Genomic DNA, 23,029 nt, shown 5'->3' on the forward strand with positions numbered 1-23,029 from the left:
CATGTTACTTTTGAGCACAAGGTATAGATGTTCACATACACCCTTTTGCTTACAAGTAACATGTACGTAGATATGAAGAAGCATGAGGCATTAACTGCTTGTATGGGAACACCATGATTATATTTTGCTAGTACTCTTAGACCAGTCCAAAACACGGAGCACCAGATCGTGGACTCGTAATCAATCCTGAAAATATGACCTGGTATCAGCCCATTCAAAATAAGACGACTTCTAAAGTGGAATTTAGCAATAATTTATTTGCAACAAAATAACAATTACTTTAAGGAAATCTGAATCCACTCTAAAAATGACATTATCACATCACAGTATAACTACATTACAATATCTGGCACAATGTATTGTAAGCTTTGTATCATATATACTGTATCATTCAAAGCTATTGTACTTCTAAGATCTGTATTTACATTCTGCACTTTGGTGGTATTTTTTTTACAACAAAGCCTCCATTTTACATGTGCCTCTAGGTTTACATTGTGAAGTATTCATTCTACGACAATATGATTATCTATGATTGCCAAAATAGCTATGGGTTAAATCTTTGGATACATAGAGGAACAATTATTTTAACAGACAAAAAACACGTTTTGTCAAAACAAACTAAAACAAAATTGCACACAATGTATAAAATCTGCCCCAGAAATGAGTAATTTACTTAGCACCTCACCACAGAAATGCCTCTTGTGCATTTACAGAACAATGGTGGCACTACTGCCATGGGATAAAGAGCTGCTTAGGTACTGAAGCATTGTTACTGGGAGTAATCTGAAGTCTGAGACATACAACCCCAATTCTAAAAATGTCAGGACACTGTTACTTCTACATAAAAACAGAATGCAAATTTCATAAATCCATATTTTATTCACAATAGAAAATAGAAACATATCAAATGTTTTAACTGAGAAGATGTACGATTTTAAGAAAAAAAAATAAGGTAATTTTGAATTGGATGGCAGCAGCACGGCTTGGAAAAATTGGGACAGGGCAACAAAAATCTGGCAAAGCAAGTGGTACTAACAAGGAATAGCTGGGAGAACATTTTGCAAATAAGATAATTGACTGGCAACAAGTCAGTAACATGACTGGACGGAAGTAAACAGGAAGTAAAGGTATGTTCACCAATCTGGTAAACTCAATTTCTAAAAATTGTTAAACAATTTCAGAATAATGTTTCTCAACCTAAAATTGCAAAGACTTTGCTGTGATCAACGCTAGGGTTCCCGAAATATGTTAGCCGTTTGCTTTTACGGAGATGGCTCACACAGACACAGGTTCTGACAGGTAGAGAGGGACAGGGAGGGAGCAGAGCTGTGAATGCTGGGGGCACGTAAATGGACCACAGTAATCAGGGCTCAGCCACGATTGTCATGGTCAGCACACAGAGGGGGACACAGGAACAGGCAGGATCAGCCAGGTTTTTTACAGCTTAAAAAGGGACTGTTTAATCTGCTATAAGGGAACAGAATGTGTGTATATATATATATATATATATATATATATATATATATATATATATATATATATATATATATATATTTATTTATTTTTTTAGGGTTACAACCACTTTTAGGTCTCTAGACATCTTTTCACCACTCACCACCATGCAATGATGACCATCTTCTTTAAGAAAGAAAGGGGAAATTCAAAACATTATGGAGTTTTTCCTCCAGCCTCCTGTTGCATCTCTCGGACAGGAAGTGAGGGAAGTCAGCAAACCCCCCCCCCCCCCAAAAAAAAAACACAACCTGGCAGGATTTGTAACCCCTCCCTAACCTGTCCAAAGCCAAAAAATGGCTATATATACACATTTTAAGAAGTAGAAATTTTAAGGATGAAATAAAAAAAAAAATTTGCATGTGCGAATGTAAAAAGGCATATTGTTATTTGTATATTATATTTTAAACTAGTTACATTTTGTGCACAGGACATTTCTGTAATGCATCCTTAGAAAATGTATTTACAGTCCTTTTAGTCTTTTTCTACATGTGTGTAAAACAAATTGCCAAGTGTTAGACCCAACATCTAGCAACTTGGGATCCCAGGCGAAGTCGCCGTCATTCTGCCTGCAATTCCAAAGGGCACTGCAATGCTGGCAAAACAAGCCAAAAAAGAGCAGGAGCTTGTGCGACAATCACAGCATTTTAGGTGCCATTTCAAAATGAATCGCACACAAACACACATTGACTTTTGCCAACTGTGCTGTGCGATATGGAATCGCAGGCAGAATTGTGGCGATTTTGCACGCAATCTCAAATTACTAGATGTGGACGGGACCTTACTCTTATATCTAAGTTGCAGTATGCACAATAACCCATTAACCCTTTTGCTGCCAAGTCTGTACCCGTGTGCGTCCCTGCTTTGTTCCCAGGCTTTATTTGCCCATCTGCATGGCAGATGCCACTGAATAGATGGGAGGGAGTTGAACAGGTATGAATTCGCTCTCCTCCCTTTCTTCTTCTTCTAACATAGAGGACGTTTTGAAGACCTTGGTGATAAAAAAAAGGTAAGTGTAAAAAAAATATTTTCTTTTAAAGTGTATAAAAAATTTGTTATACTCAAGCACATAAGTCCCCCCCCCCCCAAAAAAAAAAAATGTACGGTCCCCACACCCACAAGTGTAAATGCATGTGCCAGGAGCACCTCTGTACAAAAATGTTGATTGCAATACACGTTACATATTGTCATGTATGTCATGGAGTGAGAGCAATATTTCTAGCCACAGACCGCCTCCATAACAGTAAACTGATGACCTGTAGGGGGCTTTTAAAGCGTCGCCTATGGAAAATATAGGGTACTGAAGTCTGTCACCATTTCACAGGCACATTCAAATTTAAAGTTTATGTAAACCCAATTCATGAAATTTTAGCTGGGCACATATCTTGAGGTGTTTTCACTCTTCAAAGCCCTAAGTTCCATGGCTTTCTCCTGCTCCGTTCTTCCGTTATCAGCATGATAACTTTTGACAAATTCTCATTCAACTGTGATAAAACCAGCCTCATTTTTGTGTCAGGATGGGAACTATAAATAGATTAGCAGAGAGCTGGTCTATTCACAGCACAGCTCTGCAAGTCTCTGCCTATGTGGAGGGGGGTGTATGCCTTTCCTCCAAATCAGCTGTCTCCCAGTGTATGGCAACAATCCATACCCACAGGTGAATCAGGAAGAGAAAAATCTAACACCATGTGCACTTTCTAAACAGTATATACAGCTGAAGACAGCAGATAAGCATGTAAAACGTATGTAGGAGGATTTGTTTCATCTCTGTCTATCCTCTGAGGCTGTTCACTTCACTGGGTATGTGTGAGGGTTTACATTTAAGGTTTGACATGTTGGGTATCTTTTTACTCAAGGCAACCTCATCTTTTATAATTTACTAGAAATTGGGTAATTTCTTTATTTTGTATTCCATAAAATTACTTTGGTCTATTTTTCTAGACCTTTGCAGTAATATTGTGTGACATAAAAATTTTAAACTTCCACCATTTTATTCTCTAGGATCTCTGCTTTCAGAAAATCTATAATGTTTTGGGGGTTTATGCAATCTTCAGGCCTTAAATGGATTTTTAAACGTGTGAAAACACCACAAAAATTGCTCGGGCAGAAAAAAAGATAAAAGAACTGTGCACACCTCAAACCCACCATAGTTGCAAGATGGCAGCTGGGTTTAAAGAGTTTTCTTTTTAATACCAAGAAAGTTAGAAACAGTGCATGTATCGCCCAACAACTGTGCATGCACAGTAGAGCAACTGGGAATTCTTATTACTTTTTTGATTCTTTTTTTATTTTATTTTTTATTAAGTTTTTATTTTATTAAGATTCAGCTTAACAATCAAAGACAAAGGCATGTGTCCTTATATTACATTTGCATAATATCAAAAAAACTCTATATACACATCTTAAAGTATTCTATTCAAAGAAAAAAGCATTTATAATCACTTTTTGGATTCAAGTGATTATAAATGCTTAATGTTTCCCCTAAAATAACAAACATGTTTTAATTACCTGCTCTGTGCAATGTTTTTGTATTCAGCAGCACCAATCCTCCTTTTGTGGGGTCCACCACAGGTGATCCTGGGTCAATCTGTTCTCGGTGTGCCACCATAAGAAGCAATTTCCTACTGTGTGCATTCCCTATAGTGTGATTCCAAGCTATGCTGTCTGCGTCCATTAACGCAGACTGCCTGGCTTGGCCCTGCCCCTCACTCTGCCCACAGTCAATAGCTCCTGCTGCTGCTATAGTCCCTGTGAGAAGAGCAATAGAGGAAGGAGAAGACTACAGCCAGGCACACGGTTGGATTGGCGACAAGCTCAGGTAAGTGTTTAGAGAAGAGTGGAGAGAAATAGTGGGGTGTTCTTTACCTTTAATGCAGGGAATGCATTAAGGTAGAAAAAAGAGCAAGGCTTTAGAACCATAGTCAGCTCTTCAGGCTAAGTAGATCAGAGGTCATAGACTGTCCACACCTCCTGCTTAGTATGCCAGCTACACTGTGACTTCTTCCAGTTCTGTCCTGTGTCCAGCTTTCTCATCTGATGACAGCTGCATTTTAAAGACAAGTAAGTAAAAGAGAAAGATAGGGGAGGATTAGGGTGGAGATAGAATTCCCAGTTACTGGCAAAGAACAATAAATATAAAATAGTTCCTATAAAGAACTCCCCATGGAGGGAATGATTACATCACTTCCTTAGATGACAGCACCCTTTCATAATTTTCCACTAATGCTGGTAAAACAAATTAAGCAGAATATCATAGGGATAAAACTACTCCTATTCCAAAAAAAGTTGGGATTAGGATTCCTGGCCAGCAGTATCTGCATCAGCAGTCAAAATAAGAAAGATTTCTTCTATATATGCACATCTTGTGCACATGACCGGACTTTCCAGCAGGCTAGGTCAGACGGTGTTCCCGACGGACTTTCCGAACAAACGGACTTGGCCACACACAATCACACCATAGTCCGACGGATTCGACCGTGATGACGTATGACCGGACTAGAATAAGGAAGTTCATAGCCAATAGCTGTCCTAGAGTCTGTTTTCGTCCGGACTAGCATACAGATGAACCGATTTTTTGATCGGACTCAAGTCCTTCAAAAAGATTTGAAATATGTTCTAAATCTAAAGTCTGATTTTGAGACAGCAAAGATCCGTTGAAGCCCACACACGGTCGAATTGTCCGACGGATTCGTTCCGTCGGACCTTTGCTGTCGAAAAATCTGGCTGTGTGTATACGGCATAAGACACTCTGACTCTCTAAGATGCTCTTTTAATGCTAAAACATGTTACTAACCTGTTGTCAATTAACCTAATTAGTTGCAAAATGTTCTTCCAGCTCTTCCTTTTTTTTTGCCCTGTCCCAACCTTTTTGAGATGTGTTGCCGCCATCAATTTCAAAATGATCTTTTTTTCTTAAAATAGTTTCTCAGTTTAAACATTTGATATGTTTTCTATTGTGAATAAAATGTTTATGAGATTTTCAAATCATTTCATTCTGTTTTTATGTAGATTTTACCCAACGTTCCAACTTTTTTGGAATTAGGGTTGTATAAAATGTGGTAAAAAAAGAGAACAGAGATTTAAAAGTATGCATTCAAGCACAAACTGTAACTTGCAAATTTGATGTTTGCATTAAAAAAGATATTGAATTGTTTTTTAAATCAAAAATATATTCTTATGCATGCACAAAGAGGAATAGCGGGCTATGTGCTCCACATTTTTAACCCAGCTAATAGATGGTGGTAAACCAGCAATATTCTTTTGTTCTCCATCAACCAAAAAAGAATCACAGGGGATGTCCAACTTCTACAGACACTTTCAAGTTCATAGGTGATACTGGTGAGACAAGGTAGACCTAGAAATTTCGACATTCCATAATAAGTGAGAAAAAACCTTCCTTGCCGCAATGCAAATACTATTACTTCTATTGGCATAGCCAGCTCTGACCACCTAAACAGACATAAGCTAATGTGCATAATACGTTAAAATCAATTTTTTAGACAGGCCCAGTTTTGTCAAATTACCATTCTTTACACACATATAACAATATTAGTTTCTGTAAAGCAAAATCACATTTTCTGAGTGCTACCCTTTCTTCATATTAACATATTGTATTGGTATACATTGCATTTTTATCTATGTGAACTAAAATAAACATTATTTCACAAATCTACCTTGTGCTTGTAAATGATCTCTAGTGACATAATGGTTAAAAAAAGTCAAAATCAATCCAGTCATTGACTATTTACAAAAATTTACTTAAAGAGTAACTCCACTTTTGTTGAGAAAAAAAAACCATTCCCCTCTGGGTGATCTATGTACATTGCAAGGATTTTACCAACTTTGTTACAGATTCCTACCTTTTGTTATTCTGAAGATATAGTTGCTTGTGTCCATGTGTGGAGTGAATCTCTATGGGAGTGTTTTTTAAATGATCAATCAGTCGCTACACTTGCAGGGCTCTAATGAAATGAAAACCTTGAAATTGGCAAGGTCTTTCTCTTTCCTTCTTTGACTTTTAAACTCTGACAACACTCCACAATTAGTTATATAAATACAAAAACCCCTTTGGGCTGCTGAACTTGGCACTGCATTATTCACTCGGTTCCCTTACCGATGAGAGCGACCTACACGTTGGTTATTGCCAATGCCAGCCCTCCAGGGAACTTTGCCCTCTCACCGGGTGCAGTTAATGAGAGAGGCGACAGTAGACCACTACGATCATGTGTAGTACGATGTCTATTAGGAGGTTTTCAATAAATATACAGTATTGCTCTTCAATAATTGTATTGGAAGCAATAGATCCTGCCCGGTAATGGAGAAAGTTGGATATTATTGTGTTACTTATATTTTTTTGTATGTTCTGCAGTCCTTAAATTAAAAAAAAATAAAAATTGGCAAGGTCCTCATCCCTTTAAATGAGATTTCCCTTTGGAAGCATCTCACCAAAAATGAAATTTTTGTTGCAGGGGATTCAAAAATCTGACGTGTATCTTAGTGCAGACTTCTGAGAAAATCAGTAAATCAATCACACTGGAAATTACATTTCTGGGGAGCTTTCTGTACACCATCTGTGTACAGAAAGCCTCCAGGTTGCGATATTGCATTGCATTTTACTGAAAATTACAGTGCTACAGATTGAAAAGGAAAGGTAATTTTTAATAACATTCAATTACAATATGACGTGTGACACAATTGTATATGCTATATTGTTGTCTTTTTATTTGCTGATTTTTTTCTCAGTGAAAGTGGAGTTTCCCTTTTACGCTCTCTGCCAAATTCAGATATCAGTTTAAAAGTATTTTATGTCAGCGTGGTTATTTTATAAAAAATGGAGCAAAAATAGTGACAGTGTTGCCCAGAGCAAACTAGTCAGATCCCAGCTATCACACCTTCTGAATGGTTCAGGAATGAAGGCTAATAACTGACTGGTTCCTATGGATACTTGCTTATTCTTTCTTCTACTGTATATGTTATAAATAAACTCATGTATTGTGTTTAAATCATGGCTTGTAGGTCAATAAGATTGGATTGTTTCATATTGAGAGGAAAATATACAAAGCCACATAATTTACAATCAAAGAACCACAACATTTACAAAATATTCCTTTCATGTCATTCACATACAAAAGACAATACATTCCCGACTACAATCTATATAATTTCATAACCCATTAAAATGAAACTATAAAAAAAATCTTCTAAATTAACTAAGTTAGGACAATGCCTCAGATAATAGTGCATCAAAAGAAGTAATGCAGATGTAAAATATCTTAGAAAGGTCAAGTGGAATCCTTGCTTTCCTCGAATGAGCTTGTTTTCTCAAATTGCAGTACAGTTTTGCAAAAAATAGCCAAAGGTTATATTGTTAGTGAATGGAAATAATGGGGGAGAGGGGATTGCTTGACTGAAAGACTTAGTTGGCATCAAGCTTTGCCATCTCCTGCACATATATCCCTATGCTTTCACTGTCAAACAGCACAAAATACACAGTCTTGATTGAAGAGGACATTGTAGACACAAAATAGTTGGAAATTCCTCTCAGGATGAGTTGAGCAGCTGTTTGCTTTGGAAAGCCGTTTCTGCAGGTAATAAAAACAAGGGAGGGTTAAAATGATAATCAGCATGATAACCTGCAATATTTTCATAATATAGGCCACACCTAAGTTTAACCCTTATTAGTCAGCTACAAAATTATCTTCTCAGGACCACTGTTGTTTCAGATGTAAACAGCTATCATAGTTACATAGCAGGTGAGGTTGAAAAAAGACACAAGTCCATCAAGTCCAACCTATGTGTGTGATTATATGTGAGTATTACATTGTATATCCCTGTATGTTGTGGTCGTTCAGGTGCTTATCTAATAGTTTTTTTTTAAACTACTGATGCTCCCCACTGAGACCACCGCCTGTGGAAGGGAATTCCACATCTTTGCCGCTCTTACAGTAAAGAACCCTCTACGTAGTTTAAGGTTAAACCTCTTTTCTTCTAATTTTAATGAAGTCTCGTTAAACTCCTCTTCGGCTAAATAAAACATTTCCTTCCTAGAATGTCACTGAATTACTCACTATGCCCACTAAACATGATACTTTCATTGTAAAGTGATGATGTTATGGATCTGTGAATATTGATAAATCATTTATTTAGAGTCATCAATGTTGAGAGTTAAATACCTCTGGGGACAAACAAAAACACAGTAACAATATGTTATTGTGACACCTGTCCCTAAACAAAACTGCTGTTTCTAAAAATGAAGATGGTAAACACCTAACCTTTCCACTGTCATTGTATCCAAACTCTGCTCAGATGCTGTGAAGTCCACAGGAAACAGGCATAATGAAAGTGTTAATCCACAGAGTGCCCCTCAGTACTCAGTGGTTCCTCCCTGAGACCTCCACACTGCATACGATACAGAATTGATGTGAAGGTTAGCAGGAGGTACCAGTGAGTGCTTCAAGGGACCCAGGAGGTCAACACTTCTAGAATTGACGGTTTCATGTTGTTTTTTGTGTGACAATTTCACAGCAGTAAAACAGAGTCCTGTGGCCCAGGCAGTGGAAAAGGAAAGTCATTGTTTTCTTCTTTTACAGAGAAAGCTTTAATGGGCATGTTTTGTATAGTGACCGGGTCGCTTTTATCTATATTGATCTTGTTCTTGACCCTTTTGGTGGACTTGCTCCTAACTTTATATACATCTTCACTAGACCTGGTAACAGTAATGCAAAACATAGAAAGCTTAGACAGTTCATGTTCATTATGAGACCAGTGCCGAAGCACTGCTTTCTTACAAAGGGAAGAGTCAAGGCAAAAGGTGGCTAATTTTCAGCTATGCTTGATCTTTCCCTTCAGAAAAGTTTAACGTGTCTATGCTGGTTACTCTCTAGTGACCATTCAGCAAAGGCTAGGTGAGCAACCTCAGAAGAACTGAAATAATTCCATGAGAAGAGTATTTATGAACCTTCTGTATCTTATTACCAATTCATGTGAAGTAGTACATATAAGACCTGGGTGCTTTCATACCCGGGCAGGGTGGGCGGGATGTTAGAAAAAATCCTGCAAGCAGCAGCTTTAGGGCGGTTTGGGAGAGCTGTATACTGCGCTCCCAAAACACCCCTGCCCATTGCAATAAATGGGCAGTGCTTCAAAAGCACCTGAAAATCGTTTCGGAAGCGCAGCAACACGGGAGTTTTTAACAATTTTTGGGGTTAAAAGTGCCCTGCTAGCAGCCTAAATGTGCTAGAACAAATGGCACTTTACTGCGAATGGCGGCCCCAGAGTGAAAGGGGTCTAAAGAAAAGATAGGGACATTTAAAGGGCTGTTTCACGCATGCTTCTACAATATTTAAAAGAAGGCAGACGTTTACATGTTATCAATAAGTAGTGTAGTGTTAAACTGTGCTTGGTGTTCAGAAATATAAAGCAGCCAGCACTACAAGAGACAACTTGTGCAAAAAAAAGGGAATATAAAAAGTACAGTGCTAAAAATATGAATTAATATGAATTATAAAGTGAAAAATGTGTACAAATAAATATATAGAAAACTCAAAATCTGATAAACACTTCATGATTCAAAAAGAGATTCCATATATTTGTGATTCAAATATTAATGATCAATCACCTAAGTGAAAAGAAATCATTGCTATGAAAACCTTCTGCCACCAAATACAGTGTAAGGAGGCTTACCGGAACAGTGGGACCCTGTTTAGCATATATCAAATGGGTCAAACAGCTTTGGTGTGTCCACACCTGAACAGGGAATCTTCGCTGGATGATTTCTTTTCACTTGGGTGATTGAACATTTACATGTTATCGTCTAATGTCTAAAAACCATGCACTAATGCATGGTGATATGCACAAAAAGGAACTTTGATATACCTCCAAATTCCAGTACAGTACACGACATAGGCAAACTATTCATGGATCCTGGAGTTATAGGCTTGTACTTTTAGGTGATTGGACACTGCCAAAGCTTTCAAAGACATTGACGCTTCCCGAATAACCCTTCGTCCTCATTTTTGTAGCAAGCAATACACAATAACTAAAGAATGGAAGGGCGGGTGGCCTGTGTCCCGAACTCCAAGATAAAAGATTTACAGGAAAGTCGAAATTCCTCTCATCTTAATCGTTCAGAACAGGACACACAGGCAAAGTATTCATAGACCCTAAGATATCCTCAGGCAATGAATGAGAAGGGTGGGCAACAACTAGACAAACAGAACTGTGACAGAATGCCCAACAACAAGGATCAGAAAGGCTCTAACGTCAGAGTTCCACTACAAGAACCTTGTGGCCGAAAACTGCACCTGCAGAAGATTGGACATCCAACTGGTAGAACCTTGGCAAAGTATGAACAGAGGACAAATTGGCAAATCTTGCATAACTGGGCTATTGAGGCTTGGTGCTGAAATGCTCGGGAAACTCCCTCCATTATGGTGTAATGGGTGCATAAAAGCACAGGATTTGCCTGAAGAGTGTAAGCTCCAGCGATCAGATATCTAATCTATTTCATGATGGTGGACTTAGAAGCAAGGTGTCCCTTGCGAGGTGCAGAGAACAGAACAAATAGGGAATAAAAGCTATAACTTTGAGGTAGACTTTATTAGCTCTGACTATGTTTAAGCAATGAGGAGAGATTTCCTTAGGATGCTTTGAAGCAAGGCATAAGGATGGTAGGACACATTGGATTGGAAGACTCTAACCACCATAGAAAGAGTTGGTCATAATATCCCTGATGGGTTAAAACAGTGGTTTTTGGAGGATAGGGAGAACCAAGTTGAGACCTGTAGGAAGCACGGAGTGCTGCAGGTGGTCTAAAGGGGACATTAGTTCTGGTGACAACCAGGGATTTCTTCACTTTGGAGGTATTTTCTCTCACTTCCTGTTTTGGCTATGGGGCAGGTGGTAAAGCGAAATCCCCCTAATCTAATGCCACGAACACATGATCGGACTATCCGGTGGACTTAATCCGTCAGACAAACTGCCGGACTTTGCAGCTGAGGTCCACCGGACTTTCCGAACGAGCAGACCTGCCCACACATGACCGGACTTTTCCGGCGGGCTAGGTCAACTCGCCGGACTATGGGGGACTTTGTGGGGACCCCCACGCCGTTTTTTCAGGGTAGAGGTTCCCCTTTAAGTCCATACCAGGCTACGGGGCTAGCGAGGTGTCAATCTCGCCAATTGAGGCGGCGACATTCACTTCCTTCGCTAGTCCCGGCTACCTGGAACCACGTTCAAAATGAACAAACTATTCTCAGTTTGTGGGCAAGTCTGTTCATTTCAAAAGTCCGGCGGACTAGCACACAGACGGGCGTATTGTCCGCCGGACAATTTTGAGTCAAAACTTCTTTCTAAGTCCGCCAGACTTTTGGAAAGAAAAAGTGCACCGGGCGGATTGTCCGATCGATCGTGTGTACGTGGCATGGCATAACAAATAGGGGGAGATTTACTAAAACTGGTGCACACAGAATATTGTGCAGCTGTACATAGTAACCAGCTTCCAGGTTTTATTGGCAAAGCCTATTCGAACAAGCTGAACTTACAAACCCAACTTATAAACTGATTGGTTACTATGTACAGCTGCACCAGATTCTGTGTGCACCAGTTTTAGTAAATCTCCCCCATAGTTAAAGTTGGTAAAAAAAAAAACAACACACAAATCCATCTAGTTCAACCAATAGGAAAAAAAAAACAAAAAAAACCTAACACATAGAAAACCTCCATGTACACAATCCTTTACCGTGGTTGATCCAGAGGAAGGCAAAGAAAAAAAAAAAACAATAAAGCATGATTTGCTTCACCAGGGGAAAATTACTCACTTTTGTGAGATACTGTATACAAATATAAATATACACACACATACAGTATATATGAATTATAGAAATGGATTTTATTCATCACTGTTATCAAGTGAAAGATATAGCACTTGTCACTTTTTTGTTTTCTAAGAACGTTAATACAGGGGTCAAATTGTGTTTACGATGTTATACCTAAACACCCAGGGAGTACCTTTACATTTGCACGCACAGTACTAGATATCCTGATGAATATATAAGAAGGGACTAGTTGAGTCCCCCCCAGACACCAGTAAAGGGAAGCTTGCTTTGTACTATAGTATAGTATTTTATTAACCACTTCCAGACCAGATCATTTTGCTGGCTTAAGACCAGACCACTTTTTGGGATTCGCCACTGCGTCGCATTAACTGACAATTGCGGGGTCATGCGATGTGGTTCCCAAACAAAATTGACATCCTTTTTTTTCCCACAAATAGAGTTTTCTTTTGGTGGTATTTGATCACCCCAGAGGTTTTTATTTTTTGCGCTATAAACAAAAAGAGCGACAATTTTGAAAAAAACACATTATTTTTTACTTTTTGGTATAATAAATATCCCCCAAAAATATATATATAAAAAAAAATTTCCTCAGTTTAGGCCGATACATATTCTTCTACATCTTTTTGGTAAAAAAAATCACAATAAGCGATTATTGATTGGTTTGCGCAAAATTTATAGCGTTTACAAAATAGGGGATAATTAAATTGGATTTTTTTATTAATATATATATATTTTTTTTTTACTAGTAATGGCGGCGATCAGCGATTTTTATTGTGACTGCAACATTATGGCGGACACATCGGACATTTTTGACACATTTTTGGGACCAGTCATTTATTCAGCAATCAGTGCTATACAAATGCACTGATTCCTGTGTAAATGACACTTGCAGTGAAGGGGTTAACCAGGGGGTGGCAGTATAGGGGTTAAGTGTGTCCTAGGGGCATGTTACTAACTGGGGGGGGGGGGCGTGGCTGTGTGTTAGTGAATACTGATCTCTGCTCCAATCACAGGGAGCAGAGATCAGTGTCACTTGTTGCTTGGCAGAACGGGGAGATGCTGTTTACGTCCGCATCTCCCCGTTCAGCCTCCCCGCAAGATGATCACGGGTATCCCCACGGCAATCGAGTCCACGGGACCCACGATCGGACTCACGGGGGTCCCGACCGGCAAGTCCTGAAGGCAGCGCGCACACAATGGCATGGTGGAAATTTCAAATGGACGTACCTGTATGCCAATTTGCCTGCCCGTGCCATTCTGCCAACGTACATCGCCGTGCGCTGGTCAGGAAGTGGTTAAAGCAGCACCACATCCACTTCCTATTTTCCATACGATCAGTACCAATCACTCATTGTATTAATTCATAGCTGAATCATAGTAAACTGCTTCTAATGCTACTAATAAAAATAAAATCTTTATCCACTGCTCTTCTGACACTGTCCTCTGCCCTATAAATTGTGAAAAGATATTTACAAAACATATTTTAAAACATTAGTTTTTTATTTTTATTACTTTTTTAAATTTTACGATTTTACTTTTTAAATGATGACACCAGTCTCTGCCTTACGGACAAGCTCCACTGTCCTACTGACAACAACCTCTGCCCTACTGACATCATCCATGTTTTAATACATTTAGTGTAGTGTTTCCATACAATTGTGACTCTACTATGGCAGTTGTTTAAGAGGAGGCAGCAGCTTTCTGTACATACTGTATATATTTTGTATCTATTTTACTCCTTAACCACTTGCCGACCATGTCACGCAGACATTCTGCGTCACAATGGCTCTCCTGTGTGAAATCCCGCACGGGTATGTCCTACACTGCGCAGTTGTCAGTTAAAGTGCCAAATTGTAAAAAGTGCTCTGGTCAGGAAGGGGGTAAAATCTTCCAGTGCTGAAGCGGTTAATCTGACCATAGTGTGGAACAATTTTTCTTATTGGATCATACCGATCAATGCCTGTATTCATTAAAAAAAGAAAAAGGGCCAGTAAATTATTTACCAGCCCCTTACTCCATTCTCCAACCTGAAATATTCCCTGCAGCAGTGGGATAGGAAAGGTAGGAGGCCTGCGGTGTTGCGTGGGAGGGGGAGAGGGGCGCAACATGGGATACAGGGGGAATCGGTGTCACATGGGGTGATTAGGGTGTGTGCCCAGGCACACCCCATGAGCATGCCTAAGGGGTGAGATGCACTCTCCCTGCCTGATTGTCCACCTGCAGGGTGATTAATGTAGACTGCTTCGTTCCAGTGCCTTGACCTTTACCTTCACCTGATACCTGCCCTGCCAGCTAGTTTGGATTCCACTGGATTGGACTTTGAACAAAAAAGACAAAACAGCTGGGTCTTTATATGAGGCATGCACCCAGGAGATAACACGGTAATAATGAATATGGCAGGTACCCAAATTAATATAATAGGACCAAAAATTTTGCATATAAGCATCACATTGGACTGGACTTTGGACTACTTTCTGAACTCAGTCTGACTTTTGACCATGGATTTAATCCTGGCTATTCTCTGAACATTGCTTGCCCTGAACTTGGACTGTCTTTGGACCTCTCTGCCTGTCTGCTAACCACAAGTATCTGTTTTCTGTGCTTAGCTCACGCCTGCCGTGTTATGGTAGTCATTATAGTATTGTGTAAGCCCTGGGGGTAACCAAGTACTGGTAGGCCTGCTTGCCTTATGGGAATGGGGACTGCTATCGGTGAAGGACACAGAGCCAGCTATAGTGCCTGACTATCCAGGCAGCAGATTCCGCCAATACTGCCTCAATGTCCTTTTCATCCCCCTCTAGGGCAGGTATATCAGGATATGACTGTTAAAAAAATGAAAGTAGGAAAAGAGGTATGGCATTTCTAAGCCATGGAAAGATGTATTAAAGCCGTTATTTGTTTGAGGAATTGACATAGGTGAAGAAAATTCTGCTTTTGTCTTATTGCCTGCTTGAAATACAGCTAGAATGGGGTACAGTAGTTGGCGTAAGAGCTAGCTCCTGCTCCAGTGCAAGGTGTCATCACATCACATCATCACGGCCCTTCAACTGAGCAAATGTTCATTTGGTTTTGCAATGGCTCTCTTTTACCTGGATCCTGGAAAAACGACATTTCAATGTACTCCTTTGTGGGGTACTCATGGAATAGGGTGCAGAATATAGGGTAAGCATGTCCAGCAGGAGGACACGGAAACCTGGGTGTTTACTGTCTTTTAGCAAATCTTTGTGAGGAAAGGACAAAAGAGGAATCGCCTAAGTGAAATATAAGGGCTCTGCACAGTAGTGGCAGATCTTCAAGAACTGGGTTCCACAAGGATGGACCACAAACCTGGACCTGTATAGCACCTTTGCACGCAATGCAAGTCCCAAGGTAAGCACCTATGCAGGATCCAGTGCTTGAAGCAACATTACAGGCTGTCATCACTACATGGGGTCTGGCTTCCAAGTATCAATAGAGTTGATTAAAGTATTCAAAGATAAAATAAAGAAAAAATAAACAAAAATAAGGTTAACCCCCCTAGGGGTAATCCCGAGTCTGGCTCGGGTTAGGATTTTACTGATAGGAGCGGTAACCCCGAGCCAGACTCGGGATCGCTTCGCTGGATGCAGGGGAGGACACAGTGAGAGTTACTTACCTTGTCCCCTGGATCCAGCGATGTCCTCTGTGCTGTGTGATCGAGCTGTCCTCCGCTCGATTCACAGTGCCGAATGCCGCCAAGCTCCGTTCCCTGTGGCGTTACGGCTCACGGGAGCGGAGAACGGCGGCAAATTAAAAAAAGTAAAAAGACACAAAACACACACAGCACTGTAATCTTACAGATTACAGTGCTGTATTAAAAATTACACACCCCCTTTGTCCCTAGTGGTCTGTGCAGTGCCCTGCATGCACTTTTATATTATAAATACAGTTTTTTCTGCCTGGAATTTGGAGATTGTCCATAGCAACCAAAAAGTGTCCCTCTTTCAGTGTTTTAGGATTTGATTACATTATTGAATAATTTTTATTATTATTTATTATATTATTAACTTTATCATACCTGGGATGTCTGCTAGACTCTGGTTTGAACAGATTTAAGAGAGTTATTCCTAAGAATTAGAGGACTACAAAATAAAACGCCAGATTTCCATGCAAAATAATTGTACCGCTTTCAGCACCTAAATCCAGACTGAATCATACCGCCAGGGAGGTTAAGTAAAGAGTATTGTCTGCATGAAGGAGAAGAGGTCCATCAAATTAGGACACTAGCAAAAAACAACAAAAAAAACAACTGACTCCTAAAGTGGAGGTACCGAGGGGGTGTGTCCTCGATAGCTTTGTCAGTGTTTAGTCAACCTGAAGGTACAAGTCTATAACACATGGTCTATGAATACTTTGCCTGCACCCTGTACTGTATGACTATTATGTATGACTACTGTATGAGATATTATTTTTCACTCGTTTTGATCCCATGGATGGGCCATCATAAATCTTCAGACGCCAGATTACTTGAACCCCCCCGGTAAAGACCGTGCCCCCCCCACCTCCACCATGTATCCTGAGTTCCGCTTGCACATCTATGGACAGGCATAGCAGGTGTCCCCATGTAAAGCTGACCTGGAAGTGACGCGTAAAATATCACTTCTGGTTCCCCCTGTCAGTTTATCCAGGAAGAAAAGAACGTAATGCAGAAGGGTATATAAAACTGGTCAGAAGCATGACGTGCTCTATAATTTCCTGTTCGAGAGCTGTGCTGACTTTGCACTTGATAAAACACAGTGGGTCAAAACCAGCAGTTGACATGGCTCTCCAAATCATCACTAACTGTGGAAACTTCACACTTCCCTCTGCTGACCAGCTTTAAGGAGATGCTGTTTTAATTTTCTAGCAGGATTTGGCACCTGCCCACATTGCCAAAAGTAACAATACCTGGTTTAATGATCATGCTATCACTTTCCTAGATTGGCCAGTAAACTCGCCTGACCTAAACACCATAGAGAATCTGTGGGGTATTGTCAAGAGGAAGTTGGTAGACACCAGACCCAACAATGCAGACGAGCTGAAGGCCGCTATCAGAGCAAAGTGGGCTTTCAGAACACTTCAGCAATGCCACAGGTTCATCGCATCCATGCCAAGTATTGAGTGCATACTATACTGTACTAATTTTCGGAAATACTGAATTCTGGGTTTTCACTAGCTTTGTTATGTTAGCCATAATCATCAAAATTAAAAGAAAAATGCTTGCAATGTATCACTCTGTGTATAATGCACCTATATAAAATATATGAGTTTCACTTTTTGAATTGAATTACTGAAATTAATGAACTTTGTAATGATATTCTAATTTTATGAGACACATGTGTGTGTGTGTATATTATATATATATATATACACACACACACACACTATAGTTATTATTTTTTTACCATAAATATTTTATTTAGAAAAAATATTATTATAAAAGATACAAAGAAATAAAGCACAAGAATCATAGCTTGCAACATTGCATCAACAAGGCCCCCTCCATACGGGGTGGACTCTGCCGAGAGTCCGTCTGCACAGCAGGGAATCTGTTCGCTAATCCCAGCTGAGCAGGCAGATGGCGGTTCAGTGTGCGCACCGCTTATGCAGAGTGGAAACAGATACAGCTTGCTCTCCTGTATGGGCAGTCGGATATAAAAAAATGGCCGGTCTGTTTACACCTGACTGCCATCCGATCCCACTTGCTTAAATTGATGGGGAACATATCCCCATCCATCTTTTTCTTTTTTAATCGGATTGGATGTTGACGCGTGTAAATGCACACGTCTGTTTACAAACCCACTCCATAGAGGGCAATGGAGTGTCCAATTGGTTCAGTCTCAAAAATTGACAGGCAGACCAGATCAGTTAAGTCATCTGAAAGGGGGCCTAACAATAAGAGCAGCATAGTAATCCAGCCATGTTCTAGGTGGGCAACTTTGCCAATAATGGCCAGAGTTTCCAAGCAAAAACAGTAGTGCAAACAAACAATACACACAGTAGAAATAAGTTATAATCAGACAAAAAATTTTTTTCGCATGCCCCGTACACACGATTGGAAATTCCCCCAGCAAAAGTCTGATGTGAGCGCTTGATCGGAAATTCCGACCGTGTGTATGCTCCATCGGACTTTTGCTGGCGGGAATTCCGATCGTGTTTATTGAGAGCAAGGTCCTCAATTTTTTCGGTCGGAAAAAGTTCAGATCGGAAATTCCGATTGTCTATACCAATTCTGACGCGCAAAATTCCTACGCATGCTTGGAAACAATTTGACACATGATCTGAAGCATGTGTTGGCTTGTCGTAGTGTTGTACGTCACCGCGTTCTTGACAGTCGAAAGATCAGAGAACTTTTGTGTGAACATGTGTATGCAAGCCAAGTTTGAGCGGAATTCCGTCGGAAAGACCACCCAAGATTTTTCCGACAGAAATTCCGCTTGTGTGTACGGGGCAGAAGCTTGTACAGAGCAAGGAAGGTTTAGAACATGTCAGTTTTTTTTTTATTGCTGTCTCTGTGTTCATTAGGAATGGCAACACTGGTAAAAAATTAAAGTGCAAAATTTTACATTTGTAATCGGAATAGGAGAGAAGGGTATTTCTCTCAGTGTAGAGACCTGTTTCAGTGTCAACTGTCAAAAGGTGAGATTTCCTCTGTTATGCAGAAAAGATGTCCACTCACTTCCTGTTGTATCTTTAAGATATGAAGCGAATGATGGAGTATTTAACACACATACACACTTTATTAACACTTGCGCCAAAATACAATGTTTTCTCCAATTATTTAGTGGGATATTTGTGGAAATTTAGTTATGCACTCTACTGGCTTTGAAGCGTTAACATTTAATGGTATTTGTTTGTTTTTTTACCAGCCCTTTACATAGTCCTTTGCTAGCCATTAACACATTCTACTAATCTAAAGACCTGGAAGGAAATTGTATAATAAAAATGATCCTTCAATGCCCATACCAAAACTCTTTCAACCAATTCATAATGAACAAAATACTTTGTTTTTGTACCACCTTTTTGATAAAAATAAAATAAAAAATTACCAATATTTAGTCAATAAGCTTCCGTGGGGTCAGGTTATCTTTTCAGAAAGGTAGAAATTCAAAGCTGAGTATTTTCAACCCTATGTAGTGGGTCATTAAGCGCCTGCCGATTGGTGTACATTATGTATAAACACCATAAAAAAGACCAAAGAAATGTTAAGATTAAAAAAGTGTGCTGGTCTCTAAAAATTTCCAAATGTGTGCCATATAAACAGATCCAGGCCTGTCTTATTGTACATCATGGTCATTATGGGTTTTGACTTAGTATATGCTTTTTATCATCTACAAAATAAATTAGATTTTTTTTTTACATTCTGGAATAGAAATAGTTGTCTTCATTTAACGTACTGTGAATGAAATAATGAATAGTGGCAGTGGGACTATTTATGATAGATAGAAATGTAAAAAGAAAGTTCTTAGCCTACAAATGTGGGATTTGTACCATTACTATACAGATAGAAATATTGTGTAAAAATTGTGTTTTATTTTAGCTGTATGGACATAATTCTTATTCCTCGCCTTGAAGTACAATGTGATTTATTTTATCCTCATGCTCAAGGCATAAGCCTATTCTCCATTTATAAAGAGGAATTAAGCTGTTTCTGTTGCTTTCAGAAGTCATGTCTGCCTAACAGATGTTCCATGTTCCACTGCTGACCAACTAGAGGGCTGTATGATGTTTTTACAATGAATTTAACTTAGAGGCTTTTCTTTATATAAAATTAATTTCTACAATGATTTTTTTTTTGTCAATATTTTAAACACGTTTACAATTATATAAATTCAGTGAAAAATCACAAAATGTCGGACTTGCTTGCTTGACACAAAGTTTGTCAATATGGTCTACAGCTTTGTAATAAATATACCTCCAGTGAGTTTAACACATAACCTAAAACGTTCTTGCTTTCACTATAAACTGTTTAAGTCTTCAGAAAACATACAGCAATGCATTACATGGTGCATACACTATTTACAACAACAGCCTTTTCATGTGCCTTATCCTAATTCTGTACAGTGTTGCATAGTAGTACAGTATAGTCAAATCTACTATGATTTTCTATAATATAGTGGATCACATACCCTCTCCAGCAGCCAACAATAAAATCAACTCAACAATAATTTGAACTCATTTTTCAGTATCTATAGGAGGTTTTAAAGTGACCCTGTTGCTAGTATTACAATATGCAGCTAACAGCCCCCTGGAAAAAAAAAAAAAAAAGTTATATACTTAGTTTAACAAGTGACAATTACTCCAGTCTTCATTGCTTTGCAAACACCCAAGCACCACTGCTATCTGAGACTTCCAGGTGTGTTGTTTATTTGTCCACCACTAAAGACTGGGGCTCTGCCCCCAAGCAATTGCATAACTACAAGACACAATAGTGACATCATGGCTGGTGGAATCATTTGACTACAGCAGCTGCATCCATAGACTCAGCATTCAAGAACTGCCTGCAGAAAGTTGAAAGCAAGTAGAACCCATGTGGAAGTTCCCTTTATACTGAAGCGCTTTTCAGGCGCTTTTGCGCTACAAATAGTGCCTGAAAACTGCTTTACATTTATTTAAATGGATGCTTTCACACTGGGGCAGTGCAATGTGACCTTAAAAAAAGCACACCGCTGATGCTGCAAAAGCGCTACAAAGACTGTGCTAAAGTGCTGCAATAGCGCCACAACAACGCCCAACATTTTATGGCCAGTTTTTGAGAGCCTCGGTGTGAAAGGGGTCTTAAAAACAGCAGCAGGAAGGACAGTGCAATGAAGTTTGATAAAATCTTTGTAATGCATGTATATATGACAAAAATATTTTTTTCTTTCTTAGCAAAAGTACAGGTATATTTTAGGCAAAAAATTAAGACAGATTTGTTTTTGGACTCACCATAAAATTCTTGGGAGTTCATCAAGGACCATATGATCAGTAAAATTTAAGAACACTGGGTTATATTGCGGCCTTTAGGAGGGATGAGACACTAGCAAACAAAAAAAAAAACTTGTTGGCCAGCCAAGTAAACTCCTATGATGTATATTTTCTTATTATTAGGGATACATCATAAACAAAGAGAGGTGGGACCTGTTTCACTTGATGAACGCTAAGAACGCCTTTCACACAGATCTTGAAGAGGGAATGTGGTAACTTCCAGTAGCCTGATGAGGTCTAAGTACCATAACCTCCTGGGAAACTGCAATAGGAATCATTGGAATGATTTCCATTTTGATTCTGCAGAGCAGGAGGAAAGACTTAGATAAAGTTGTACAGATCTGAAGGAGCCACCAGGGCATCCACTGCTTCCTCTCATGAATACCTGCATTTAGAGATAATACTGTTTAATTTGTTGTTGAACCTGGAGGCTAGGAGGTCCACATCTGGCATCCCCCACCTGAGACGTAAGACACCTCTGGGTGAAGAGACCTTTCTCCTGAGTCTAGACATTGTGATAATCTGGTAATCTGCTTGTGAGTGGAATGTGGACAGTGGACAAAGCTGGAACTTGAAGTTCACCCACGTTAGGATACTTTCTACTCTCTCTTACCTCAACACAACTTTTAGTTCTTCCCTGGTGGTACTACATGGTGCTGTCTGACTGGATCCTGATTTAGATATGCTGCAGCAAAAAAGTCCAATGTTGGAGGGCCAGAAAAATCATTTAAAACTACCTTGTGTTAGGCAGACAAGTTTCTGCTTATGATCAAGTTCCCTTTGAGGGTGCCCAGGATTCCACCCACACCTGGCAACCATTGTGAGAATCTTCCAGGATAGTGGAAGAAAACATTTCTTTCCAACTCTATGGTCAAACTGGTGAGCCTGGTACAACCTTGTCTTCGGTATCAAATATATTGGCAGGTCCATTTACTGTACCGCCTTGTCCCACACAGACAGCATTCTGAGTTGCAGCAGTCTGGAGCAGAAATCAGAAAATAGGCTGCCTCAATCGATGTAACCTTCAGACCCATAAGAGTGAAAATGATCTCTTGCAGATGCAAAACCTTGGACTGAGACATACAGTATTTAGGATCAGGCCTAGGCATTCCAAGCAATGAGCTGGTTCCAGCTAAGATTTTTAAAGTTTCAAGATCCAACTGAACATTTGCAGTCACATGGACTACCTAGTTTTAAAGTGGTTGTAAACCCCCCTAAAAAAAAAATACCCTGCAAGATAAAGGCATAGCATACTAGCTCATTATGAATTACTTCACAGAACGAGAATGAAGCCCCCGCAGTCGTCCTCTTTTCCCCTTCCAGCCGGCGACATCTATCCCGGAGGTTACTTCCAGGTATCTGTGATTGGCCGGGGGCCGTGATAACGTACATGCCATTGCTTCAGTTGGCATAAGTGCGCATGTGCCGCATGATGTCGGCACAAGCAAATACAGGGATATCTCCTAAACCGTGCAGGTTTAGGAGATATCCAGTACAGCTACACATAAGCCTAATTATAGGCTTGCCTGTAGTTTAAAGTGGTTGTAAAGAGTTTACAACCACTTTAAGAAGCTAGGTGACAAACGTATTTCATATTGGAGGTAGTGTTGATGCACTGGAAAGACGCGGACATGCAAGTATGCATGTGTCCAGAGGCTTAAAAGTCTTCCTCCCTGATGGAGGGGAGCTATGACTGACTTGTTTAATTCCATACAAAG

General features: G+C 39.6%; 1 protein-coding gene across 4 annotated transcripts in view; it reads right to left on the reverse strand.

Annotated features, from left to right (window-relative positions):
- Window positions 1-237: 237 nt before the first annotated feature.
- MACROH2A1 (macroH2A.1 histone) overlaps window positions 238-23,029 on the reverse strand; it is a 209,697-nt gene continuing 186,905 nt past the window's right edge. For all 4 annotated transcript variants that reach the window (XM_077473992.1, XM_077473991.1, XM_077473994.1 and 1 more), the window contains exon 9: window positions 238-8,093. In XM_077473992.1, coding sequence (XP_077330118.1) covers window positions 7,928-8,093 — 166 coding nt within the window. In that variant the 3' untranslated portion in view covers window positions 238-7,927. The remainder of the gene's footprint in view (window positions 8,094-23,029) is intronic.

The sequence above is a fragment of the Lithobates pipiens genome, unplaced genomic scaffold (genome assembly GCF_037356315.1).
Source record: "Lithobates pipiens isolate NorthernLeopardFrog02 unplaced genomic scaffold, aLitPip1_a1.2 Scaffold_8, whole genome shotgun sequence".
Lineage (NCBI taxonomy): Eukaryota > Metazoa > Chordata > Amphibia > Anura > Ranidae > Lithobates > Lithobates pipiens.